General features: G+C 64.1%; 1 protein-coding gene across 1 annotated transcript in view; it reads left to right on the plus strand.

Moving 5' to 3' along the window:
- COL5A1 (collagen type V alpha 1 chain) overlaps window positions 1–26,915 on the plus strand; it is a 148,730-nt gene that overhangs the window by 72,409 nt on the left and 49,406 nt on the right. Inside the window, 18 exon segments of the mRNA XM_070455999.1 lie at window positions 2,516–2,590; window positions 3,267–3,359; window positions 4,771–4,827; window positions 5,620–5,673; window positions 5,973–6,026; window positions 7,289–7,342; window positions 8,493–8,546; window positions 9,732–9,785; window positions 10,682–10,726; window positions 13,886–13,939; window positions 14,683–14,727; window positions 15,195–15,248; window positions 15,447–15,491; window positions 16,418–16,471; window positions 20,742–20,786; window positions 21,118–21,171; window positions 24,361–24,405; window positions 24,951–25,004. Of these exon segments, the coding sequence (XP_070312100.1) occupies window positions 2,516–2,590; window positions 3,267–3,359; window positions 4,771–4,827; window positions 5,620–5,673; window positions 5,973–6,026; window positions 7,289–7,342; window positions 8,493–8,546; window positions 9,732–9,785; window positions 10,682–10,726; window positions 13,886–13,939; window positions 14,683–14,727; window positions 15,195–15,248; window positions 15,447–15,491; window positions 16,418–16,471; window positions 20,742–20,786; window positions 21,118–21,171; window positions 24,361–24,405; window positions 24,951–25,004 (990 nt within the window).

The following is a 26,915-nucleotide window of genomic DNA, read 5'->3' on the forward strand; positions in this document are numbered from 1 at the left end:
CAGTGGAGGGTGGCGGGGCGGCTGGGTGCAAACCCCTGTTTTGGCTTGGGGGGCCGAGTCTTTGAGACACAGACCCTGGGGCCTGGCAGAGCTTGGCTGGCAGCTTCTCCGAGCAGTGCTGAGTATAGAGAGCACAGGCGCAGGGCTGCATGGGACTCGTGTCAGATTTTAAGGTGTCAGGAGGATCCCTTAAAACGGGGGGTTTTCTCCCACAGGTAAACCCTCTCTCTCTCACAGGGTTTCCAGACTTTTGTCTGTCTGCCCACATGGGAATTGTTTTCAGTCTAGTTGATAATGTCAGCATGAGGGCTGAGTAGCTTTGGGGCCCCGAGGTTGAATTTTCACCCCTGCAGCTTAGAAAGAGCAGGAGGAGGTTCTCAGTGGGTGAGGGGCTGCCCCATGTGCTTCCCTGGCTTCCAGCGCTACACGCATACACACACACATACACACACACACGTGTGAGCCCGCACCACATGGGCATGGACACTACATGGGCGGCATCTCATCCCTGGGACACGCGACTCTAAGCTCTGAGTTGGGGGTTTGCTTTGGGATCGACTGGGCGCGGAAAGCTCAGCGGTGAGCAGCTCTCAGGGTAGAATTTCCAAGAGGAAGTCTGACTGGCAAAACACTCCCTGGGTTTTTCTTTTTTAAGCAAATTTTATCTTCTGGGAATATTTTTTTCTTTTTGAAAATGGCAAGCAAGGACCATTTAGCTGTGCCTATTAGCAATAAAAAACTGGGGCAGGGAGCTGCCGCAGAAATCCTTTGACCCAGCAGTTCTGCTTCTGAGATCCTATCTAAGAAAGATGGTTCTAATTTCCCCTGACGGTCCAGTGGCTGGGACTCCACGCTCTCACTGTTGGGGCTCAGGTTCCATCCCTGGGTGGGAAACTAAGATTCCATGTGCCACCTGGCTCAGCCAAAAAAAAAAGAGGAAAGAAAGATGCCTGAAGCTTCATCACAACAGCCTGTGTCCTAATGAAAACTGGACCCAAACACGCGTCAGAGGAGGATGGATTCAGTCACTGATGAGCCCGTGAGGGCGGGGACCTCCAAGGCCATTGGAAGGAGTGAGGCTGAGCTCACAAACTGGCCTCACGTGCGGCAGAGGGGAGGCGCAGACTGCCAGACACATGTATAAGACCACCTCCTAAAAGGAGAACCGCCCCCCACGCCCGGCCCGTGGACTCATAGGCATGATACGCATCATGTGTTTGGTGCGTGTGCTTCCGGCCTCCCTGGGCGCCTACAGGCGTTTATCCCCGGCTACTCCTGGAGGCACGAGAGGGAGCGTTCACGTTCCGCTCGGCAGGCAGCCGTGTTCTGCCACATTTCACAAGCGGAGGGATCAGCCCTGGAGTAAGACAGTCGCAAAGAAGACGGGCGGGTGGAGGTCCCGACCAGCCCATCTGGGGTGGAGCCCCGTGCTCGGTCCTCTGGGCCAGGGCTCGGGAGTGAGGTGCGTCTGCCTCGGGAGCGTTGCGCTGCGGTCGTGGGTGCAGGGCTCCACCAGCACCCCGCCGTGGGCCGGTGGCGGTCTGTCTCACTGAGGGGGGCGGGCTGCACTTGTCTGCACGCAAACCTCGCCCACGGCAAGCTGCTTGGGCGTCTGTCTGCCTCTGTGAAAAGCTGAGTGATAAAAACGCTTTTTTGACAAGAAGCCGTATTATTCATGTTACAGAGGTCTTTCCAGGTGGCGCTAGTGGTAAAGAACCCATCGGCCAATGCAGGAGACATCAGAGACAAGGGTTCAATCCCTGGATTGGGAAGCTCCCCTTGGAGAAGGAGGTGGCACCCCACTCCAGTATTCTTGCCTGGGGAATCCCATGGACGGAGGAGCCTGGTGGGCCACATACACTCCGTGGGGTCGCAAAGAGTTAGGCGCGACTGAAGTGACGATGCTCTCACGCATCTGTGCTGCATTCACCTAGGCCTGACCTGCGCCAGAATCAGTCAGAGGCTCTGCCGGGGGCTGGGGGTGTCGGGGACCAGCCGGGTGAGAGCTGAGGTGGTGTCTGTGCAGAGGTGGGGCCTCGAAGTGCGCAGGAGGCCTTGTGACCCTGGGAATGCCGGCCCCTTGTGTCCATCCAATCGAGCGGACGTGGCCCGTGCATCATCTGCTCCACCCGCAGGGCTGAGGGGGCGTGGGGATGGGCTGGCCTCTCAGCCGTCAGCACCGGGGCTGTTGGGCTGCCCAGCCCAGGGTGGCACCCGGCAGGGACGGTCCTGGGGCTGTGGAAGCTGTGATGCCTCGCCCCTGCCCGCCTCCCGCGGGGTGGCCTGTGCCGCTCTGGACCACAGACTGCAGGCTTTCTGCCTCTTCGCTCGGCTCTCCTGGGTCCGGGGTCTCCTCGTCCTCGGCCCGCCGTGAAGCCCCCTCCTCCGGGCTCCGGGCCCTGCGTCGCTCTGCGCTTTCGCCGTGGCTTCCCACGGGCCCTGCCTCCGCCCCTCACGACGCCCCGGTCCAGCTCCCTCCTGGGCCCTGACCCGCTCTCCTGCCCTCTATCTGCAGGGTCCCCCTGGACGCCCAGGCCTTCCTGGCGCTGACGGGCTGCCCGGCCCTCCTGGAACCATGCTAATGCTGCCTGTGAGTGTACCTGGGGGGCGGCGCTGGGGGGCGGGCTCGGGGCTCAGAGTGAGGGGGGGTCCCCTGACCACAGACGGGCTCCAACCTGGGCCAGCCGTCCTGTGGAGATAGCTCCTGGGAGTGTTCTGCCAGCCCAGCAGGGTGGACACCAGGATCGGGGTCTCCACCTTCAACAGCGTCCAGGGCGGGAGCAGAGCCCATCTCTGCAGGAAGCCGTGTGGCGTCTGCCTCCGTCACCGCACACCTGCCCTCTCCCTCAGATCCCCAAACCACCTATTCCCTCCTTGAACATGACCTGCTCCTGACCTTGGGGGTCTGCAGAGGACCCAGGCCACCTCCCTCTTGGGGAGCCCAGGCCGGGAGACGTCCGTCTCTCCCTGAGCCCGTGTGCCCCTCAGCATGGGTGTTGGCACGGGGCTCTGGGGTCTCAGGAGAGATGTCATGGATGCCGGGGGTGGGAATCCCCAAGGCTGGAATTGTCAGGCAGAGACGGGGCAGCCGTGTGCGGGCAGTCGGGTGGCATGATCAGCAGACGGAGGCCGGGGGCTGGAAGCTGCCCGGCCAGCCCCTCCGAGACTCTGCTGTCACCTGAGAGGCCCCTGGACACCCTCAGCCCTGGGGTCCAGAGCGGACATCCGTGCCCGTGCAACCCCAGTGACCGCACTTACATCCGCAGTTCCGCTTTGGAGGGGGCGGTGATGCAGGCTCCAAAGGACCTATGGTCTCCGCACAGGAGTCCCAAGCTCAAGCCATCCTGCAGCAGGCCCGGGTGAGTGGCCCTGGGGTTTGGGGAGCAGCTTGGAGCCCAGCTTGCAGGGGAAGCCCCTCTTCCCAACTTGGGGTGCTCACCTGGACTCAGGAGCCTGGGGGGTTGTCCAGTCATCCCTGCACATTTGGGGGCCCTGGTGAGCACCAGGAGAGGTGGGGGAAGCTTCTCAGGGGTCCCTTGTCCACACCGAGGGTCCAGACTCCCAGATACGGACACAGCCGCTGAGCCCCTCTGGCTTCTGCTGACCCCGTCTTCTTCGGCCATCTACTGCCTCCTCCCGGCTCTGGGATGGAGAAACCCCATGTACTCCTGGGGGGTCCCTTGTGATGGGGCTGGGTCGAGCCTGAACCTCGGGGGGAAGCCCGTGGGCCCCGAAGCCCCTCGCTCAGCCTGGGGCATCCCAAGGAGCCTCCTTACCATTCTGCTCTTGGCAAACGAGCTGATGAGTAAATTGCGTTTTAATTGACAAGGCTCCAGATTGCTGATTGCCAATGACAAGAGCAAATGCCACCCGGCGGGGCGGGCCACCCTTCCTTGGAGTGCCCATAATGGGGCATCACAAGGAGCGGCTGAGGAGTCCCTCGTTTGGCGATATTTATGTAGCTCTGTCACCACGGATAGATGCTGATGATCAGAGTGCGTGGATAATGAATTACAGGGCAGCGGGTATGCAGTCGTTGCCGTGGAGCAAACTGCCGTGTAATGCAGTCAGCGGGCGACAGGCCCTATCCCCCGCCACGGGGCTTATTGACAGGCCGGCCTGGCTGGCCTTTGAATCTGTGGGTGTGTTGACTGAAGCCAAGTGGGTGATGGGCTCCTAAGATTTTATAACACAGAACGTTCCAAAATCGAAGTGGCCTCATGCAGGAAACAGGTGCACGATAGGTGTGGAAGAGGCCCTTGGAGAAAGCCGGCGGGAGTGAGCCTCAGCAGCGGGCAGGCAGTGGGCCCCTGGGCAGGGGTACAGGGGCGTCCCCGTGGCCGGGGCAAGGACTTCATTCACCCCGAGGCTCCCCGATGTAACCCCCGGGCCCTGAAAGTGCCTCTTGGGGAATGTGTGATTCAGCGCGTGCGCAACACGCGCCCAGCCAGCCCCCCAGGGCAGCCGCGTTTCACGCTCGCTGTGAGGGTGCAGGGCTGGCCGGGGCAGGTGGGGAGAAGGAAGGGTCAGCCTGAGGCTCCGGGCACCCACCCCCAAAGCGGTGAGTGGGCACCCACCCGGCTGCCGCCCACCTCTGCCGCCCTGTTGGTGCTTGCCGCCGGGAGCCCAGAGGATCGGAGGAGGTCAGTCCAGGGTCCCTGTGACCTCCCCCGCCAGAGGCTTCTGTCCTTGGCCCCTCACACCGGCCCCTTCCCGCCCGTCAGGACGGGTACACCAGCCGTTTCTCACATGTCCCGTTTTGCCTTGCAGCTGGCGCTGAGGGGGCCTGCTGGCCCGATGGGTCTCACTGGGAGACCGGGTCCCATGGTAAGTCACCTTGGGGTGTGGGGGTGGGTGCCCCTCACTGGCCCCTGCCCATCAGGCTCCCAGCTCACCGGGTCAGAGCATCTTGAGGGCGGGGGGTGGGGGGCCCCCGGGCACCAGAGGCCCGGGCTGCCCTCGGGTCAGGGAAGCCCTTGCACTTATATTGACCACGACTCTGCCTAGCCCCACCCCCCGGGGGGCTCCAAGCCTCTTTCTTTTGAGGCTATTTACCGTCCAGACCACTTCAGCGTGAGGCAGACCCTGATTCCCACCTGACTCCTTGGGCAGCATGTGCCGGGCACCCCAGGGCCAGGGAGAGGGGTCTCCGGGGGGGTGTGTGGCCCTTGCAGTTGCAGGGAGCCGGGGCATCGAGGCCCATGGGACCCTCTCTCTGTTCCCCGGGAGGGAGTGGGCTTGGCCCCTGGCCCTGGGGTGTTTGGTCCCTCGCGACATCTGGCGATCTTGCCCTACCGTGGACAAGTACGTCCACACCCGGCCCTGGGCTGTGGGCTGTGGCGGACGGAGGGCAGATCCGTCCCAGAGAGAAGCGAGCATGTGCTGAGCGCAGGGGTTTTCCCCTGCCCCCGTCCAGGGTTTCCCTCCAACCCAGGACGAGATGCAAACCAGGAAACTGACTGCTCGTCCCTCGGGGTGTGTCCAAGGCGGCGGGAGGGCTGCACGGGGGCCCTGCCCAGGGGGCAGCCCCGTGGTCCTTCCCCCTCCCTGCCCTCCCCAGCCACCCCTACAGCCTGTACCCCTGTGCCAGGCACCCCCTAACCAGGCGTGTCCCCCCAGGGCCCTCCCGGGAGCGGAGGTCTGAAGGGCGAGCCAGGAGACATGGGGCCTCAGGTACGTACCCCGAGGCCCTTGCCTCTCCGGGAAGACGGAGCTCTATCGCTGCTTCTGGTCAGGGAAGTGGGGGGAGCTGCCCTCTCGATGCGGAGTGGCTGTGGGGTCCGGAGCGGGACCGCGCGGGCTGCCTTCCGTCCCACCCTGGCTCAGGGCCACGGACCCTGCGCCCTGTCTGCGTGATGCCACATGCTGGCAGCTGGGCGGTGGGTGGGCGGGGGCGAGCACGGGGACCAGGCTTGGCTTTGTCCTCCGAGAAGTGGACACGCGACTGACCTTTGCCCTCTGATCCCGGACAGGGTCCGCGGGGCGTGCAGGGCCCGCCTGGCCCGGCAGGAAAGCCTGGGAGAAGGGTGAGTGTTTTTCGGCAGGAGTCGGCGCTGCGTCTGCCATGGTGACGCTGCGTCTCGCCGGCCAGGCTCCCCCGCCTTCAGAGGGCACGTCTGTGTCCAGGGCTGGGTGGGTCCCGTCCCACGGCAGCAAGCTCCCCTGCCCCAGCCTCCGTCCTGAGCATCCAAACACAGTTTAACATGTTCTTTTAAATTGGAGCATAACGGCTTTGCACTGTTGTTAGTTTCCACTGTATGACAATGTGAATCGGCTATAGGTACACCCGTACCCCTCCATCTTGAGTCTGCCTCCCAGTCCCCCGGCCCAACCCCAGGTCATCACAGAGCCCCAAGCTGAGCTCCCTGTTAACCCACATTTTGAATTAAAGCAGTTTCCCAGGGTCTTTGGGAGCAAGCGTGTAAAAGACAACATGATCAGTGTTCCCTCCTTCTCCGGGGCAGCCTCCTTTCTCCAGAAATGGCTTCAGTTTTGTTGCGGGGGAATGGCCGGGTGACTTCTCAGACCCCCCCGCAGCCCCTGTCTATCCCCCTCCTCGGACTCTGTCCGGCCTGGCGTGTTAGTGGAGGGGAGTGCTTTCCCTCAGGTGACCGTGGTGACTGACAGAGGGCGCGCGCCTTTCTCACCCAGCATAAATTAATGAACAGCGTCCATGAGAGCTCGGGAAATCCTGATTAACCCACATCAAACTCTCACTAGCGGATCTTCCCATCAACTGAATGTTTCTGCTGAGTGAAAGGGATACTCATTTCTCGTGTTAATGAACTTCTGCAAGGAACGCTGGCCACTGGTCTGCCAGTTCCTGCTCTAGTTGCAAAGCACTCAAGGCAAAAAACGAGTCATTCCTTAGTCCGGGGCCTCCGTCCCGGGAGTCGATCGTAGTTAGAAGGGATGTTACAGAGTGAATGGCTCCCAAGCACGGGTGTCTCGAGGCGGCCCCTCAAGGCCCCAGGTCCACAGGCAGAGGGGTGCACGGCCAGTTCTGAAAGGGCTGCCATTTAGATTTCTAACCTCTGCTGGGGTTCAGTGGTCCGTGGTGGACACTTAGGTGGTTAATTGGGTCGTGCCCGCTCTGAGGTTCAGGATGGTAAGGCTTGGGAAGACCAGAGCCTGTGGACAGCAAGCGGGACTGCAGGTCTGGGTCCTCTGGGCCAGCCTGTGGCGGCGGCTGTGGGGCCCTCTGTCTGACGTCACAGGCAGCCCTGCTCGGGGTCCTCCTCGCGCTGGCCGCTCCTTTGTGCTGACACTTTGCCTCGCTCTGTTCCAGGGCCGAGCCGGCAGTGACGGGGCAAGAGGGATGCCGGGACAGACTGGCCCTAAGGTAGGTGCGGTTGCCGCCCCCTGGGGCCCGCACGGTCGGCATCACCCCTGTCGTCGACTGTGACGAATATGCTGGAGACAGGGCATGTGCCCTCATCCGGGGGCAGGAAGGGTCAGGTTGGGTCAGCCCTCTGGCACGTGGACAAGAGGACCGGTGTCAGCGGGCTGAATTTCGTGGGTCACCCAAGTCCAAGGGCAGGAAGTCCTCTTGCCCAGGTGGGGGAGTCCGAGCTCCTCGGGGTTGCAGGGAGCAAGTAGACATTGCTCACGGGGAGTTCAGGTGTGTTTGAGGGCAGAGTTTGCCCTGGCTGAGGAGGCTGCAGCCCAGGGCAGCCCACGACCCCCGGCCACCGTGGTGCGGCGGGCCTGTCCCTCTGTCCCCGAATCTGGGGTGGGCCGGCCCTGTTCCTGGTACCCATCCTTCTCACCCTGCAAGTTTGTCCAGGGCCATACGAGGAGCCCACAGTGGGGACGGCAGCTGTTCCCGGGCACTGCCCCTGCCCGCCCCAGGGCTGGCGTGGGCCGGCCCCCGGGTGCCCCCTGCGAGCCCCGAGCGAACCTGGAGCCCTCCTGGCCTCAGGGACCTTTGGTGACAGAGGAGGAGAAGCTTCCCGAGTCTGTCCCAGGAGGTTACCGTCTTGTTGCAAACAGAAGCATTCCAGGCTGAACTAGCCTCCCCTTGTGCGGTTTGCCACACGAGGCGGGCAGCTGGGCTTTGGGAGGCCCCCTGGGCGGCGGGAGGGGGGCTGGCTGGGGAGCCGGGGCGCCCCAGGGCCCGAGGGCGGTGCTGTGCCGTCCACCGCACCAGAAGGCACGCCTACTGTGTGCGGGCGCCGCGCTGGGCCCTGGCGTGCCACGGTGAGGGGCGCAGGCAGACGGCAGCCCGGGAGCCCTTGTGCGCGCTCACACACAGACTGCAGCCTGCGTCTGAGGGCTCACTGCCCGTGGCTCTGGACAGAAGCCATTTGGCTCTGTGTGGCCTTGGTTGGGGCTTTGGGGAAAGAGATGGGAACATGGACCCAGGGCTGTGGCCGGTGCGCTGGGGGGTGGCCAGCGGGGGCCCCGGGTGTGAGATGCTGTGTGGACCACCGCCTGGGGCCCACAGAGGGGCCGTGGGGCCTGCGCTGAGCTGCCCTCTGTCCTCCCCGCAGGGAGACCGTGGCTTCGACGGCCTGGCGGGGCTGCCGGGGGAGAAGGGCCACCGGGTGAGTGTCTGCTGTCTGGGGACCGTGGGGAGCAGTGGTGTGAGGGCCCTCTGGGGCAGCCTTAGGTTCCCCGGGGGCCAGACTCTCGACCCCAGCGTGGTCGCTACGTGAGCCTCATGGGGCTGGGGCCGGACATGGACAGAACATCCTGGGGACGCGAGCTCAGCCCACGGAGGGCCCGTTTCTCCACCACCGCTGATGGCGAAAGGGCCACTTGGGTCTGTCCCTCAAGGGGCCAGGCAGCGGGAAGCCGCCTCTGCTCAGGGGCCTCCACACTGTCAGGAAACCCAGCAGCTGCCCTGCGGGGGCCGGCCAGAACTCTCCGCACCATTAAAGGGGCGACTCCAGGATGCGGGCTGGCCCCGCATGGCCTCCCCTGTGGATGGCCTCCCCCGTGTGGCCTCCCCCATGGACGGTGGTGGGGTGGGGGCTGCGGCTGGGCTTGTCTGACGCGACTCAGGTGCCCCCGGCCAATGCTCCCGGCAGCTCTGTGGATGGCTCCTGCCTGACGTGTTTTCTCTGATGCTGTCGATTCTTCTTCGATGTTTTGGCACACCCTGGACCTGCGGACACTTGTCTGTGTGTACGGCACACACGTGTGCACACACGCGCACCCACACACGTGTTGGCTTTGTCACATGGGTCACCCATCACGCCTGTGCTGCCTCAGGAGGCGGCTGTAGGGCTCTAGCCAGAGATGCCGCGCCCGCGCGCCCCACTGCCCCCGAGGACCCCGATCAGGCCGGGTCAGCGACGGGCACGTGCTGAGCACGGATGGAGTGCAGGGCCTGAGGTGCAGGGTGTCGGGCGGGCCAGCACTGACCCTCAGAGTGCCAAGTGGTGGCCCTTTCAGGGGGCCGCGTGGGGTTGGGGTGCAGCCTGCTTCCCACGGAGAGGCCGGCGGGGTGCCGCTCGGACCCTGCCGCGCGTCCTGGGGCGCCTGGGGGTCCTCGGTGCCGCTCTAGCTGACCCACCACCAGGACTCCGAGGCCCGGGGAGCATCCCGCCAGCCAGCCACGCCCCCCGACGAGCCATGAGGCGCCTTGTTTTCCGAGTGACTCTGGGAAAGGCCCGGGAGGGGGGTGGGATTTTCAGCCTCGGAAGCAGAGAGAGATGAAACGGGGGGTTGAGACAGCCGTGCGCGTTCACCCGGGGGGCTGGTGCTGACCCTGCTTGCCTTCCTAGGGCGACCCTGGCCCGTCCGGCCCACCGGGACCTCCGGGGGAAGATGGAGAAAGGGTACGTATCCTGCTGCGTGTAGGGTGCGCCAGCTGCCGTCTCCTCTGAAAACTGTGTGGATGCCGGCGGCGGTGCGCACCCGCGTGGTTGGGGGGGTGTCAGTGGGCTGCACCCAACTTCCGGTAGACGCAGCTCATGGACCTTGACGCTGACGGATGTGGGTGTCCTGAGCGCTTTGACCAGTTGCCCCTGGGGCGTGATCTCAGGAAAGACGTTGAGGGGGAGCTGATGAGCTCAGCATCTGAGCAAGCGCAGAGGGAGGCTGAGAGGGGCGGAGCGCAGGGTCTGGGCAGGGAGAGAGGCTGAGGGAGCCGGAAAGTGACTTTCCTTGCCCTGGAGGTGGGGCAGACTGATGCGCGTGTGGGGGGGTCTGGGCGCTCTATGCATCGATCCATCATCCGTCTGTCTGTTATCTGTTTACCTTCCTATCTTTAAACTTTCTATCTGTCACCCGTCTACGTATCTATGTATGTACGTCTCCATCTGTCATCTATTAATCGCCCATCTCTTACCTGTTTGTCTCTCATCTATCTATGCGTCTGTCCATACATCCGTCTGCCCGTCTTTAAATCTGATCTGTCATCCATCATCTCCCTGTCTCTGTCTGCTTTCTGCCAGGCAGTTTATCTTTCGTCTGTCTGTGTACCTGACAGGTAACCAGGGATGCTTTCTGCCCGGCTTTCCCCTCCCTGGGGCTGTGGCCTGGGAGCCTGACCTCGCCTTTCGCCCTCCGGGAGGAGGACGCGGGCCTTCCCTGCTGGCGCGAGGACTAGGGTTGGCTCTGGCGTTTGCTGGAGCAGCCCCAGGCCCGAGACTCCGGCAGATGAAGGAGAGGTGCCTCCCTGGGGCCCAGGCCGCACGGCTCGCCCCTAACCTCGGCCTTTCTTCCCCCACAGGGCGACGATGGAGAGGTTGGGCCCAGAGGGCTGCCCGGGGAGCCTGTAAGTGCTGGGCCGGGCGGGACGCTGAGTCTCTGCTGATGTTCTGGTATCGGCTCAGGGCCCAGATTAGAGAGGGCTCAGCCTGGAGCCAGGCGAAGCCGGGGACTCCCGGGAATGGAACGGGGGGGCACACGGGGAGGTGAGCAGGACAGCGCTGGAGAGCCGGTCTGAGCCTGAGTCGGGGAGAGAACTGCAGGGCGCGCGATCCGTGCGGGGGCGCCCGGGGGGCGTGCGGGGGGAGCCCGGGGTGCGTGAGGGGGGCGTCGGGGTGCGTGAGGGGGCGTCCTGGGTGCGTGAGGGGGCGTCTGGGTGCGTGAGGGGGGGGCGTCCGGGTGCGTGAGGGGGCGTCTGGGTGCGTGAGGGGGGGGCGTCCGGGTGCGTGAGGGGGCGTCTGGGTGCGTGAGGGGGGGGCGTCCGGGTGCGTGAGGGGGCGTCTGGGTGCGTGAGGGGGGGGCGTCCGGGTGCGTGAGGGGGCGTCTGGGTGCGTGAGGGGGGGGCGTCCGGGTGCGTGAGGGGGCGTCTGGGTGCGTGAGGGGGGGGCGTCCGGGTGCGTGAGGGGGCGTCCGGGTGCGTGAGGGGGCGTCTGGGTGCGTGAGGGGGGGGCGTCCGGGTGCGTGTGGGGGCGTCTGGGTGCGTGAGGGGGGGGCGTCCGGGTGCGTGAGGGGGCGTCTGGGTGCGTGAGGGGGGGGCGTCCGGGTGCGTGAGGGGGGGGCGTCCGGGTGCGTGAGGGGGCGTCTGGGTGCGTGAGGGGGGGGCGTCCGGGTGCGTGAGGGGGCGTCTGGGTGCGTGAGGGGGGGGCGTCCGGGTGCGTGAGGGGGCGTCTGGGTGCGTGAGGGGGGGGGCGTCCGGGTGCGTGAGGGGGCGTCCGGGTGCGTGAGGGGGGGGGCGTCTGGGTGCGTGAGGGGGGGGCGTCCGGGTGCGTGAGGGGGCGTCCGGGTGCGTGAGGGGGCGTCCTGGGTGCGTGAGGGGGCGTCTGGGTGCGTGAGGGGGCGTCCTGGGTGCGTGAGGGGGCGCCCGGGGTGCGTGAGGGGGGAGCCCGGGGTGCGTGTGGGGGCGTCCGGGGTGCGTGAGGGGGCGCCCGGGGTGCGTGAGGGGGGAGCCCGGGGTGCGTGAGGGGGGAGCCCGGGGTGCGTGAGGGGGCGTCCTGGGTGCGTGAGGGGGCGTCTGGGGTGCGTGAGGGGGCGTCCTGGGTGCGTGAGGGGGCGCCCGGGGTGCGTGAGGGGGGAGCCCGGGGTGCGTGTGGGGGCGTCCTGGGTGCGTGAGGGGGAGCCCGGGGTGCGTGTGGGGGCGTCCGGGGTGCGTGAGGGAGGCGCCCGGGGTGCGTGAGGGGGCGTCCGGGGTGCGTGAGGGGGGCGCCCGGGGTGCGTGAGGGGGCGTCCGGGGTGCGTGAGGGGGCGTCCGGGGTGCGTGAGGGGGCGTCCGGGGTGCGTGAGGGGGTGCCCGGGGTGCGTGAGGGGGGCGTCGGGGTGCGTGAGGGGGCGTCCGGGGTGCGTGAGGGGGCGTCGGGGTGCGTGAGGGAGGCGCCCGGGGTGCGTGAGGGGGCGCCCGGGGTGCGTGAGGGGGTGCCCGGGGTGCGTGAGGGGGTGCCCGGGGTGCGTGAGGGGGGCGTCGGGGTGCGTGAGGGGGGCGTCGGGGTGCGTGAGGGAGGCGCCCGGGGTGCGTGAGGGGGCGCCCGGGGTGCATGCGGGGGCGCCCGGGGTGCGTGAGGGAGGCGCCCGGGGTGCGTGAGGGGGCGTCGGGGTGCGTGAGGGGGGCGTCGGGGTGCGTGAGGGGGGCGTCGGGGTGCGTGAGGGGGCGCCCGGGGTGCGTGAGGGGGCGCCCGGGGTGCGTGAGGGGGCGTCGGGGTGCGTGAGGGGGCGTCCGGGGTGCGTGAGGGGGCGTCGGGGTGGGTGAGGGGGCGTCGGGTGCGTGAGGGAGGCGTCGGGGTGCGTGAGGGGGCGTCCGGGGTGCATGCGGGGGCGTCCGGGGTGCATGCGGGGGCGCCCGGGGTGCGTGAGGGGGCGCCCGGGGTGCGTGAGGGGACGTCGGGGTGCGTGAGGGGGCGTCCGGGGTGCGTGAGGGGGCGTCGGGGTGCGTGAGGGGGCGCCCGGGGTGCGTGAGGGGGTGTCGGGGTGCGTGAGGGAGGCGCCCGGGCTGCGTGCGGGGGCGTCGGGGTGCGTGCGGGGGCGTCGGGGTGCGTGAGGGGGGCGTCCGGGGTGCGTGCGGGGGCGTCCGGGTGCGTGCGGGGACGTCCGGGGTGCGTGCGGGGGCGTCGGGTGCGTGAGGGGACGTCCGGGGTGCGTGAGGGGACGTCCGGGGTGCGTGTGGGGGCGCCCGGGGTGCGTGAGGGAGGCGCCCGGGGTGCGTGAGGGAGGCGCCCGGGCTGCGTGAGGGGGGCGCCCGGGGTGCGTGAGGGGGGCGTCCGGGGTGCGTGAGGGGGGCGTCGGGGTGCATGAGGGGGCGCCCGGGGTGCGTGAGGGGGCGCTCGGGGGGCGTGAGGGGGCGTCGGGTGCGTGATGGAGGGCCCCCGGGGTGCGTGAGGGGGGCGTCGGGTGCGTGAGGGAGGCGCCCGGGGTGCGTGAGGGGGCGTCGGGGTGCGTGATGGAGGGCCCCCGGGGTCAGCGTGCGCCCGCTCGCTGGGACTGAGTCACCCCCAGGTGTCTGCTTAGCCCCCAAGGAGGCTCATCCACAGCGCTCTCCTCTAAGCCGGGTCTAGGCAATGCCTTCTGGGTTATTAACTCCTGCAAACATTTATGTGACTGGGTATTAAAACTGCGAAGAAGATTTAAGTGGCAACGAACGCAGGGAGGGTGTTTCTTGTGCTGCGTCTGAAAAGGTTCTGTCAGAATGAAGGGCCCTTGAAATCAAGCGCCGGCAGGTGGGGGGGTGGGAGCGGCCCGACGGCAGGTGGTGACCGCGCTGTGACCCTCCCGAGGGCGTAGGGCAGCGCCCGCGGATGGGGACTGAGCCCCGACCAGGCCCGGCCCCCGCCTCGCCCCTGGCCCCCAAGGCCCAGGCCGGGAGCCGGGGTGGGGTGAGCAGAGGAGGCGGGTGAGGAGGGGTGTCGGCCACGCTCCCGGGGCCGCAGAGACGCCGGGAAGTGGGGGGCTGAGTGGGGTGCAGGGCAGGGGGCCGGGATTCCGGGCTGAGTCTGACCCTCTTTGCTCTTCCCTCCTGCAGGGGCCGCGAGGTCTGCTGGGGCCGAAGGGGCCCCCGGGCCCTCCTGGACCTCCTGTAAGTCCCCTGCCTGTCTGCCCCGTCCCTGCCCGCAGCTGTGCCCGCGCGGTCCTGCAGGCAGCCCCCCGCGCTGACGGCTGTGCGCCTGGCCCAGCGCTCCTGTGAGGTGTGGGGCGGATCGTCCCTGCCCGCAGCTGTGCCCGCGCGGTCCTGCGGGCAGCCCCCCGTGCTGACGGCTGTGCGCCCAGCCCAGCGCTCCTGTGAGGTGTGGGGCGGATCGTCCCTGCCCGCAGCTGTGCCCGCGCGGTCCTGCGGGCAGCCCCCCGCGCTGACGGCTGTGCGCCTGGCCCAGCGCTCGTGTGGGGCGTGGGGGGATGGCCCGGCAGGCGTGAGCCTGCAGGTGGAGGCCGGCTGGGCTCACTCCTCCTTCCCCACGCACGGTGCCCAGTGTCGTCAGCAGTCCCCGGGATGCCCGTTTCCTCCCTGCGTGTGCTGGCCGGGACCCTCTCGGACAGCCCCAGAGGAAGGCTGCAGCCCATAGTCAGGCAGGGGTCTGTCCAGGAGCGGCTTCCCGGGGCCGGGCCCCCAGCCCAGCTGTCCAAGAATGCAGGGTGCCCCCACGCAATGAACCCAGCAGCCCCATTAAGCTGCAGCCAGTCTCAGCATTTACGTGGGGTCAGGCCTTTCCCCTCCCATGAAGGACGTGCCACCCTCTGACCTCGTGGGCAGGGACCAAGCCGTGCTGAGAGGGCTTCGCCTGTTGAGCTTTGTTGATTCTTTTCTGTTTCGATGCCACCCAGGGTGTGACGGGCATGGACGGTCAGCCAGGCCCGAAAGGCAACGTGGTAAGTCCGGGGATCCCACCCGACCACGGCCTCATGGTGGGGGCAGCCACGCAGGGCGTGGGAGGGGGACTCAGGCCACCCCGACAGATGTGGGAGGTGCGGGCCTCCCGCAGGAGAGCACGGGCTGAGGCCCTGCCCCGTCCCAAGCCTGAGCTCGCCGGGGGAGGGAGACACAGGGGAACAGCGTCCTCATTCCCCGGCCAAGCTGGTGGAGGGCAGGGGCTTTCAACAGTGCCCACTGAGATGCATTGCATGGGTCTCCTGTAAGAGGAGACTTCAGCTGACACGGTGACCTAGGGAATTTCAGCTGATTAGAATCTTTTTCCTGGAGGCTCCTGTCTCGAGTTCCCCCTGGGTGGCCACGCCCTCTCCCACACCAGCTGGGGGCCCCGGGTCTGGCTTCTCGCCTGCGCTCCAGGGCACACTGTGTCCACAGCCCCTTTCAATGCCTGCTGTGTTTCCTGTAGGGTCCCCAGGGAGAGCCCGGCCCCCCGGGGCAGCAGGGCAACCCAGGTGCCCAGGTGAGTGAGCAGGGCGGCGGGAGCTGGGAGACAGCACCCGGGGCCTGAGTGGGCGCTGAGCGCTGCCCCGCGCTGCCGGTCAGCCAGCAGGGCCTGCGGCCTGGGGGGGGTGACCTGGGACGGGGCTGGGGATGATGGGGGCGAGGGGTTCTGGGTCGAGAAATCCCTGACCTTTGCTGCTCGCTCTTCCCCTCCCAGGGTCTTCCAGGCCCCCAGGGTGCAATCGGGCCTCCAGGAGAAAAGGTAGGTGGGCTGCGCTCGGCGTAGGTGCCTGACGGTGGGGTGCATCCCAGCCCGGCAGGCATGGCGCCTGCCAGTGTCCAGGCCCTGGAGCGCCGATCACTGGCTCTGGTGTGGACCTGCGTCCCTCCCACCTGCCTCCCTTCTTTAGTTATGTGTTGACATAAGGTTGCCAGATTCAGGAAGAAAAACAAAAACGGGATGCTCAGTTTAATTTGAACTCTGTTGTCTGAAATCCATTTAACTGGGCATCTCATTTTGTTGGTCTTCCCAGGTGGCACTAGTGGTAAAGAACCTGCCTGCCAATGCAGGAGGCAGAAGAGACCTGGGTTCGATCCCTGGGTCAGGAAGACCCCCTGGAGGAGGGAATGGCATCCCACTCCAGTATTCTTGCCTGGACAATCCCATGGACGGAGGAGCCTGGCGGGCTATAGACCATGAGGTCACAAAGAGTCGGACACGACTGACGTGACTCAGCACACAGGCACTTTTGTTTGCCTTGTAGTGTTTCTTTTTGCTAAATTTGTCAGCTCTAAACACATCCTGGGCACCCCGAGCCCACGTGCTGGGGAGACAGCCTGGGCCCTGGCCTGGCTGTGGCTCAGCCTCAGGTGCCCAGTAAACCCACCCCCGGGCTGGCACCAGCCAGGACATCCTCCTAGGGGCAGTTCTCAGGGCATCACGGCCCCTGCTCCTGTCCCCACTGGGCGGTGGTCTTGTTCCAGTAGCCAAACCCGAAGGCCCTGGACACAGCAGAGGGTCCACTGTCTTTGGGCGGAGCCCTTGGGAGCGGTGCCTCTGAGCAGCCTTTTTAAGCAAATGCTTTTTGAGCAGATATGTTGAAGAGTGACTTTGGGGGTGTGTAGAGAAGGGTGGGCAGCCCAGGGCACCCTGGGGCATCAGCTCATGAAGTCTCTGGTTTGTTCTAGGGTCCCCTGGGCAAACCCGGCCTCCCAGGAATGCCCGGTGCTGACGGACCCCCAGTGAGTACCCTGGCCCCCTCAACCTTCATGCCCCTGCCCGTGTCCACCCAGGGGTGGGGGCTGGGACGCAGGCAGACGGCCCCTCCCCAGCTCCGGAGCGGGCTGCCTGCCTGGCCCACGTTGCCTCTTCCAGCTCCTTCGATGCAGCCCCATCCGATGGCTCAGGAATTACTGGGTTTTGGACATGCTCCCGTCACGCGCTGGTAACTGCACGCGGCGGAGCATCCGCCACCCGCGAGCCCAGCCCCGCACTTTCAGCTGTAACGAGGGCGGGGCTGGGCTCCGGGCCCTCGCGTGTGTCGCCAGCGCCTCGTGTATTTTTAGCGATCACGCACTGGGAAGCCGAGTGTGCACACGCAGCTGTGGAGCTAAGTAGATGCCGCCTAGAAGCAGGCAGTGAGGGACAAACCCGTCTGTGGCCAAGCTGTGAGGGAGGGGGCGGGATGGTGACAAACGCAGGCCTGTCCGCACCCACCAGCCTCCATGGGAGCGGCCAATGGGCTTTTTGCTTCTGGGTTATTTTTAGCGTATCTAATTGATGCCAAGTAGAGAGCCTGTTTTAGAGAATGATTAGCGAAATTAATTATTTCAGACACAGTTATTTTGCTCTGTTAATAGCGCCATTAGAAACGAAGTGAAAAGTTCAGCCCCTCAACCATCGATTGGTGGTTGGCTGGCGTGGGGCGGGGTCTTCCTGTCTTCTCTCTGAAAATCCTTTGGTCCAGTGAGTCACCCATCACACGCTTTATCTGAACCAACGATCACAGTCTCATTCCTGCTTGAGCTGCTTTGGTTGGCAGGTGGGGGGCCTTCCGCCTCTGACCTGAGTTTGATGCAAAGAGATGAATATTTTGCAACATGGCTTTTATGTGCTTTCACGTACATTGACACCTAACTGTTTTCTGACGATAAAATACCTTCTTCTGGAAAATTAGGAAAAGAAGTAACATGGCAATGTGAAAGCCAGCCCGATCCCATCCTCGAGGGCTGAACCCTGAGCGCAGGCGGACGTGCGCCCTTGTGGTCACAGCTTTCCTTTTGTCTTCACTGTCGGGCGTCTGTGGGCATTTCCCACAGCACCTCATGTCAGAGGGCTCCCCAGGTGGCTCCGGGGTAAAGAGCCTGCCTGCCAGTGCCGGAGATGTAAGAGACGTGGGTTCAGTCCCTGGGTTGGGAAGATCCCCTGGAGGAGGGCACGGCAACCCACTCCAGTCTTCTTGCCTGGAGAATCCCATGGACAGAGGAGCCTGGCGGGGCTACATCCATGGGGTCACAAGAGCTGGACGTGACTTAGCACGCGTCATGTCGGGAAGATTCCCTGACCTTACCTGGAGTCCTCCCTGAATTGAAGCCCCAACAACTAGAGTCCCTGAAGGGTCCCCGGATTCCTTTTGGATGCCGTGGGGAAAGGGGCCTTTAAGGGCAACCTGGCCCAGGAAGTCAGGAGGCCACCTCTCATAGGTTTTCCATTTCTTTTCCCCCGATCAGTGGTCGCACTTTAAAATACAAGTGTACTGAGGACGCCGGGGGCGGGGGGATGTTTGTGCCAGGTCAACAGTGATGATGCTCAAAGCGAAAGATGAAAGGGGGAACATCAGCACTGCAGGCAGAGGGACACGGAGCCGTCGTCACAGGTGAATCGGGAGGAGACAAAGGTTTGAAACATCTCCTTACAGAGGCATCACATGGTTGCAGCCTTAAAGAGAAGATTTGTTCCTCCCCACCTTTGTGTTGGTTTGGTGTGGTTTAAGAACGAAGGGAAGATAGATTTCAGAGCCGCTGAGAAGTGTCAGAGGTTTCAGGGCAGACGCTGCTCTGAATCAAGAAGTCATTCCAGGCGCACACAACAGGGTTCAGATAATGAATCAGGGGCTCACGGGAACATTACAGAGCCAAGAAAAATCAAGTTCCAGCAAGTATTCAGTGACAGGAGGAGATGCCCCTGATATAATACTAAATTAAAAATACGTCTTCTGATGCCAATTTTGCATGCAAACGCGCACAGCAAATAGATCAGCTGCACCGCATCACACCCTTGGCCGTCATTACTGTGTGTGGTGAGGTTATGAAGGGGTTTAATTTTCTCTTCCACTTGCCTAATTATCTACAATGAACATATATTACTTTTTTAATCAGAAAAATATCAAATACAAATAAGCTTTATTATTTTTGCATTTGTCTACAGTGAACATATTACTTTTCTAATCAGAAAATATCAAATATACATAATTTAAGCTTTATTACTTTGCCATTATAAAATCCTGCTGGTTACAGGATTCTGGGGAGAGGTCGGCGAGCAGAAAGAGGGCGAAGACGGCCGGCCTTTCACGTGGGAAGTCAGCCCCTCTGACTTGGGTGGATTTCCTCTTGCAAACTCTGAAAATATGTGAGCGACATGCTCCCCCCACAAAGTGGCTCTCATCCTGGGAACACGGCTTAGAAGCCTGGCCTCTATTCCAACGGCAGTAATCGCGGTGGGGACTTCCCTGGTGGTTCAGGGGTTAGGACTTAGCACTTCCACTGCAGGAACATGGGTTCATTCTCCGGTTGGGGAACTAAGGTCCTGAAAGCTGTGTGGCATACCCCCCAAAAACACCAGTACTGCCCCAAAACACAGTGGTCATGGCAGTGATCATCCTACTTTATCTGTTCCAAAATACTGTGATCAGGTGTACTCTGGGTTTTTTTTTAATTTTTTTTTTACTGTATCAGGTCAGTTGTGACACGTGTCAGTTGTGACATGCAGGCTTAGTTGCCCCAAGGCGTGTGGGATCTTAGTTCCCTGACCAGGTGTTGAACCCAAGTCCCCTGAATTGCAGGGCAGATTCTTAACCCCTGGACCACTCGGCAAGTCCCCAGGCCTGTCCTTACGGCCGCCGTTTAAATAAGGTCGTCGCCAGGTGGAGGGTCAGCTCACTCCCCAGATGTGGGGTCCGGACTCGTCTGTGTCCAGGGCCTGGCCTTCCCTACCCACAGCTGCCCGTGACCGCCGTTCCTTCACGGAGAGATTCTAGGTTTGGTGGAAAATGTATAAAAGGCCCAGAAAGAGCCCACGTGGCGGGGGGAGGAGGCCCCCCTTCCTCCGGCGACCGCCGGGCAGGACGCCGTCCCAGGCACATTTAGGTGCAGCCCTGCCGGCCTGGGACGCAGGTGGTGAGCCTCGTCTCGGGAAGGTGGAGGGCAGGCAGCGTGTCCCCTCCAGGCCCGGGCAGCAGGCGTGGTCTGACTGATGCCTGATTGACCTCACGGGCTCCCGGGGTACCCCCCCACAAAGGAACTTCCGCATTCTCCCCCTCGCGCGGCCACCGCCACAGGCTGTCTGCAGTGGCATCAGATCCAGTTCACGGTGATCGCAGATTAAGAAGAACACACACAAAGCATGTGTTCAAATGGGTGAGATCCGGGCACCCACAACACTGCTGTGTCCCACAAGTAGAGCCCTAGAACTTGGGAAGGATCGAGCTGAAAGCAGTTGACCCACTCTCTCGTTATACACCCTCGAAAGAGGACGCCCAGAGAAGGCAAGCGACTCACCCAAGGTCACACAGCAGCTCGGGGGTCCCCAGGATTAGAATCAGGCTGCCCCACCTGCCCCACCAGCATCCTCACCCCGTGCCACGTGGCTTCTCTTCCTGGCGTCCTGGGGGCGGGATCCTGCTTCTCGACAGTGAGGGCTCAGCTTGATTTTATCGTCCATGTTTGGCTCCTGCGCTCAGAGGCACTGAACTTAGTGACCAGCTTGGGTCTGAAAGTCAGAGAAGGTGAAATCTCTGAGAATGGACTGATGGCCCAGGATGGAGGGGGCCATGAGCACGGGGCCGTGAGCAGTTCCTGGGGCCCCCGCTCTGCGCCTCTGGGGGGATTCTCCCCCTGATGCCAGCTCCCCTCCCCGTCTGCGTCGCCTGGGGTGCCGGGGCACCTGGGGGGTCTGGTCCCCCTCCCCTGTCCTTGCTTGGGCACCGGTGTGGTTGTGCTGCTGGACCGTGAACACACGACCTTGCTGTCACTGACCCCTCCCACCGCGGGCTGGGCGCAGACTGGGGCCTGTCTGTGGGTTTGGAAGCGCATCCCCTGCCGTCGCCGCGCCCCGGCATCATTCTAGTGTTAACAGATGAAACCACCGAGGGTTGGGGCCAAAGGGCGGGGGACCGAGGCGCTGTGGGGGGGACAGGGGGGACCCGGGCTCTGACCCTCACACTGGAGACCGCTGTGGAGGAGGTCTGCGTTCCCTGTGGCCACTGACTAACGCCAGCCTTCTCTTTCCCAACAGGGGCACCCTGGCAAAGAAGGCCCTCCAGGAGAGAAGGGGGGGCAGGTGGGTACCGGCTGCACCCCGGCCCCTCCAGCATCTCCCTCAGGATGGGTGGGACTGGGCCCCTGTGATCTGGGACCCCTGCCCTGCTCGTTTCCATCCCAAGAAGACCCCCTGCAGGCCCCCCTTCCCCGTAGAGCTGGGCAGAGTGCCCACGTATCTCCTCCTGCAGGCCCAGCCTGAGACACCCATCCGCTCAGCTCGCAGCGAGAGGGCAGTGTGCTGGGGGCAGGCCCGCTTTCCAGCTTGTGCTGGAAGGACCCAGGGGTGGCTCAGAGTGAACCCGTGTCATCCACCCGAGGTGTGGCTAACGCACTTTCCCGTCTGGTTTCAGGGTCCGCCCGGCCCCCAGGGTCCAATCGGCTACCCGGGTCCTCGCGGAGTCAAGGTGAGCGTCTCAGCCTGGGGTTTTCCTGGGGTCCGTGGGGCCTGTGTTAGGGATCCGGTGCTTTAACCTCCCGCCCGCCCACACGGGAACAGCCCTGGTCTGGGCGATCGGCTCCCTGCATGTGAGCCCGAGCGGCTGATGGAGGGGCCCCGGGGGCCGGGAGGGGCTCCCACGGAGCAGGGCCTGCCCCCCCAGGGAGTCTGGGGCAGCGAGGGAAGCACGTGGTGGCCTTCTGCGGGACACGGGGCCCCCTTGGCCTCTTGCTGTTTGACGGTCCCCGTTAAGTGGCCTGCTGATCTTGGAGTCCCTCAGGGCAGCTTTCCTGAGCCCAAGCGACGAGCTAGGGGCCCTTGCCTGGGAAGTTTGGGACGTTTTCTTCTGGGCCCTTTGCACGTGGAGTCTGGGCAGACCTTGCTGTTGGGGCGTGTGTCCGTGGGAGACTCCATCTATTCACACCCTGTCGAGAGGCTCCTGGAACCTCGTTAAACGGGCGTGGAGCCCCAGTGCCCCAGATTCGGGGCTGTCTGTTCGCCCCGAGCCGACTGCGTTCGCTTTGCCTTGTGCAGTCTGGTCTTCAGTGAGGCGGCTCCCTGAACCTGCTCCCGGCAGACGGTGTCCCCCGGCGTGTATGCGCCGAGAGACCCCCCTCTCGGGCGGGGCTGCTGCCGCGTCTTCAGTCTCAGGCTTCCCACCCGCAAGAAAGCCAAGGGTGGTTCTTTCCTTCAAAACCCGTCATTTGATGTGAAGGATCATGTGTATGTAGAAAACATCTTGTTTATCTTGGAGGGCTTGAGTGAACACGCCCATAAGCTCTGGAGTCCCCACCCATGTCGTTCACGCTCCTTTATGCTTTCGAGCGTTTTTGCATGTCAGAGTGCACACCTACCCCGCGGGGTGGAGGAAGGAGAAGCCAAGATTTCATTTTTCAGGAACCTCCCCGCAACTCCCCCCAGATCCATGCCGCAGTCAGGACTCTTCCTAGACTCGCTTACCCCTAATTAAGTGCCCCATCCTGACCCCAAGGGGCCCCAACTCCCATTTCCCGGAATTAAGGTGTTCCAAGGTCAGGGGCAGAGAGACGCCCCAGGTCGGGAGCCTTGGACGGCAGCGTCGCTCTCTAAAGCAGGCCTTCGGCCCACGCGCTGCCTGATGAGTTTACAAGGGCAGCGATATAGCAGCTGTGCTGATTGTGTGAGCTTGGAGCGTGTTTATCTTACAAATTCCAGTTGCACAAAGAGCCTGTGCCAGCCACCATCCACAGCCAACTGCGAGGCACTGCTGCTGTGAGCCAGAAAGGTGTCTACTCTGAGATGCTCACGGAGAATGCTCTTATCTTGTCAGCCTGATTAGAATTCATCTGAGACACGCGCCGTCCCGCTGGACGGGCGAGCGGAGGGTGGGAGGGAGAGCAGGCCAGGCGCTGTTTTCTGATTAGTGGGTTCTTATGCCCGTGTGCTTGAACACCGCGGAGCCCCTGGCGTGACAAGGCCCGGAGGGCGGTGACTGCGGAGGTGCAGGCCAGCCCAGTGTCACAGTTGCCCTGGGAGACCGAGGCCCTCTGCTTTCCTCCACCCGAGTCCTGCCTTCCTCCCTAGAAAAGGGCCCCTCTGAGCTCTTTGATCTCACTGACCTTTATGCATCCCCTGGTTGCCCCCCAACTTACCCCTTTCTCAGGGGTCTGTTGGGCTTGACTGTGAGATCACATGGCCCCTCGCTGAGCCCGCGGGGCTGGGGGGCTGGTGGAAGCCCTCCATGTGAATCCACTCCAGGCCTGGGAAGCCCCGTCAGCCTCCATGCCCTCACAGATGGTGACCCCGACGGCCCTGCCCCTCCACCATTCTGTGACCTTGGATCTCCCTCCCTGAACCCTGGGCCACCGGGGCCGTGGTGGGTGGTCTGGTCCAGGGGTCTCACCCGGGGTGGAGTCTCCCCCCAGGGACACCTGGAGACGTTTCTGAGCATCACGGCTTGGAGGGGCTACTTCAGGGTCTACTGAGGGGCAGAGGTCTGAGAGGCTGCTCCACCCCCTATGTGCCTGGGCACTTTCGCAACAAAGAACCATCCAGACCCCGAGGCAGCAGCGCTCAGGCCGGGAAGCCCTGGTCTTCTGGGTCCCCGGCCCCGGCCTCGGACGGGTCTTGAGGCCGTAGAACTTCAGGTCTGGCAGGGATCCGCCCAATCCTGTCTCCCCCTCTTCTTTCTGTCTGGGCGTGGGGAGGGAAGCCCTCCCGGCCTGCTGGACAAGGTGCAGGAGAGCAGGTGCCAGAGCCTCCCCCCAAAATCGGGGTTTCAGGGTCCCTGCTCCTCTGTCAGGGAGCAGACTGTGTCCTGGGATGGCGCCCAGGGCGCAGGCGGAGCCTGCTCTCCACTCTCTGCGTCTGTCTGACCCGGCCCTCCACCTCCGCAGCTCTCCTCAGCCCGCCATGGCCTCCGGGCACAGGCTCAGAGCTGCCGGCTCTGAGCAGAGTTCTTGCCACAAGAGGGCAGCCGGCAGCACCAGGGTCTGGCCGCAGGCTCAGCCGGATCCCAGCGGGAGGCCGACCTCTCCGGGGCCCCACGGGCGGGAAGCCTGAGGCTGCCCGGGCAGTCCTCGGGGTGGGTTTCACCTGGTCCGGCGGGCTCGGACTGGTCCTGCCCTGATGGTTCTTACTCAGCACAAGGATGAGCCGAGTCCTCAGCCGATCCAATGAGAGGGACGGGGTGGTCGGTGTTACTCGGTGATAATTAATGCTATTAAACGCTGTTATAATTTTGATCAAATACTAATAGTGATAGAGAATGAAAACCATCAGATGGAACACAGCCCTGCTGAGCATCTGCTGTGTGCCAGGCACAGACCCCAGGGCTTCCCCTCACCAGCAGGGACGGGGTGAGGGCTGCCGTCACCCCGACCTTCCAAGTGAACAGAAGTCCGGGGCCTCGTCAGAAGCTGCAGAGGGGGCCCTGAACCCGTCTGCCTGAATCTAGAGCCCCAGCTCAGAGCTCAGGTCCCCTGCCCCCGAAGCCAAAGGGAGACGGGGTGTTTCCGGAAGAGAGCCGGGTGGGGGTGGAGGGGACCCGCGTGCCCGGAACCCTCTCCCGAGACCAGGGCGCGAGGGCTGTCTGTGGGGGCGCTCAGCCTCCCGGGTGTTGGGGGTCAGGCCCGCGTTCAGCCTGGGCTGTGACTGCTCCCCTTCCCTCTCTGCACAGGGGGCAGACGGCATCCGAGGCCTGAAGGGCACCAAGGGTGAGAAGGTGAGTGTCCCCGTCCCCCGCTGGGGCCTGGCCGAGAGCCGGGGAAGACCACTGATGTGTGAACCCCCAGTTCACTGACAGCGCCGGTGTATGCAGCTCCCCGTGAACCTTGGGACCCAGTGACCGAGCGCCCCGACCGCCCACCCCTCTGTAGCCTGGCCTGGCAGAGAGCTCCTGGCCTTCCTGCGAGGCCATCAGTCTCGGCCCCGCCCCTCTTGGGGGTCTTCTGTCAGTCTCCCCCTCCTCAAATCCACCTGTCACCCGCTACCGGGCCTGCGGTCATGCGCATACGAGACAGAGACTCTAAGGAACGGGTGTCTACAGAGCCTGCCCGGGGTGGGGCACAGTGAAGCCAGGCCTCCAGGGCTGCAGCCTTCTTGCTGCAAGCCGGCCAGAACCGCAGAAGGCAAAGGGTTAACAGGGACACAGCTCCCGAGGGCCGGGTTGGGGAACTCAGAGTCCCGACCCGGCATCAGCCCGTGGGGTAGGCGAGCCGGGTGGGGGTTCTCTCCCCCAGACTGAGGCTCTCTCTGGTTCCCCTGCAGGGTGAAGACGGCTTCCCGGGCTTCAAAGGAGACATGGGCATCAAGGGCGATCGGGTGAGTGTTGGAGGCAGGGAGGGGCCACAGGGCGGCCTCCCAAGACGGAGCTGAGGCCTCCGTGGTGTTCCTGGCCACCAGCAGCGGCCAGCTCCTCCCCAGCTTGTAGCCAGGAGCTGCGGCAGCCAACACCTGGTCCCACCCCGCTTGTGGGGTCACCTGCCTCCTGCCCTGTATCCATCAGGGGGTCCGTGGGGACTTTCTTCTTGCTGGCCAGTACCCTGCCAGTGCTGCAGTCCACAGGGTCACAAAGAGTCGGACACGACTGGGCGACTGGCCAGCAGCGCCCCTGGTTTGCAGGGCACTTCCTTTGGCTCCTGAAGTGAAACAGGTGTCCGGGAGAGAGAAGGGGTCACAGAAATGGCCCAGCTCGCCAGGGAGGGCTGCATCCTGCCAGAGACTGCTGGCAGGTCACCAGCAGGGCCACACCCTGACCAGGGCCTGGGCACCCTGACCAGCCCTTCGGGCGTCTGGGCCACCAACCACCTCTTCAGATGCCCTCAGACCCCGCCATAGTCCCTTCTGGACCTTGGGCCGGGCTGTCCGAGGCTGCAACAGCCTGGCTGGTTTTTAGTGAGTATACTGCCTCAGCTCCAGGGGAGCTGGCTGGGGTGTGGGCAGGCTGGGGTGTGCCACGCTGCAGGTGCCCACAGAAACCAGTGGCGGTGTCTCCGTGGAAGGGAGGGTGATACAGGTGATGCTGCGGGGCTGGGCTGGCGGGCCAGCTGCCTGCGGCTGTGGGGACACCCTGGAGACCCCCCAATAAGTCCAGAGGGAGCAGAGGCCTGCACCCCTGGAGGGGCCCGCTAAGGCAGCAGCTGCATCCACACCTGGATGGACGCCGTTAGCGGGAACGGGGCTGCCATGTGGCCGGCTGCCCTGATTGTCCCCACAAAGCGGGCCCGCAGGTGCCGTTCCAGAACCCGCCAGAACCAGGGGGCCTGTGGCGTGGCGCTTTGTCCCATGCTGGACAGGCAGAAGGGATCCGGGCCTCCGTCAGAAGGCGGGGAAGAACAGAGAGGCGTTCCTTTCACAGTCCTGTCCCAGTGACGCCGCTGCCAAAGACAGCCCTTCTAGAATTTTCTCTATGATGATGGCTCCCCACATCTGAGGGGCCTCTCGCTGTCTGGCTGGTGAAAGCCCCGTTTATCTTCCTTTCCAACAACGTGAGGCACACGTTTTCCAGAGCCGAACCCCAGTCACACGCCGTGCCCTGGACTCACCTCTGGCTGAGGATGGACGGGGGGCTGGGAGGGGGCCTCTTCCATCTTAATTTCTCCTGGAGAGGCATTTCTGCCGATGCTTGGCATTTCCTAATTTCCTGAGGGCTCAGTAAACATGGGAAGGATTCTCGGGTTGAGTGAGCAAAGCGCTTCTTAGGGACAGAGCGTCCTCGGCCTGCAGAGAGCTTGGGGCCGAGGAACGAGGGAGCCGTTAGCCGGCTTTATTCCTGCCACGCACATTTCTGGGGGGTGGTTTGCACAGCTGTCCTGCAGCTGCTCCTGGACTCCGGGGATCAGAGGAGGGCCCCACGCAGACGGCGAGGCCAGGCGGGCATTCTGCGGCCAGGCTGGGCTCCCGCTGCCGCCCTCGCTCGGCTCCCAAGGCCCCCTTCCTACTGTGCCTCAGGCCTTCCGGCCTGCACCTGGCAGAGCTGGTGAGGCGGCGTTTCGCCCTTCAGTCTCTGGACACAGCTTGTGGGTCTTCTGTGTGCGCTGACTCTCAGGCTGCAGTCTGGCCAGGCTCCTGGGCCCTTCCGGCACCTCCCAAGTCTTCAGGAGAAGAAGGCAGCTTCCCCTGCCGCTGCCCCCTTCCTGGTGGGGAAATAGCAGTTCAGAGACCCTAGTCCAGCCAGGAGGTGCTCGACTGGAGGTCACTGGGAAGAGGAGGCCGTGGGCCTTAGAGTGGGCG

This window comes from Odocoileus virginianus, chromosome 2 (genome assembly GCF_023699985.2).
Source record: "Odocoileus virginianus isolate 20LAN1187 ecotype Illinois chromosome 2, Ovbor_1.2, whole genome shotgun sequence".
Taxonomy (NCBI): domain Eukaryota; kingdom Metazoa; phylum Chordata; class Mammalia; order Artiodactyla; family Cervidae; genus Odocoileus; species Odocoileus virginianus.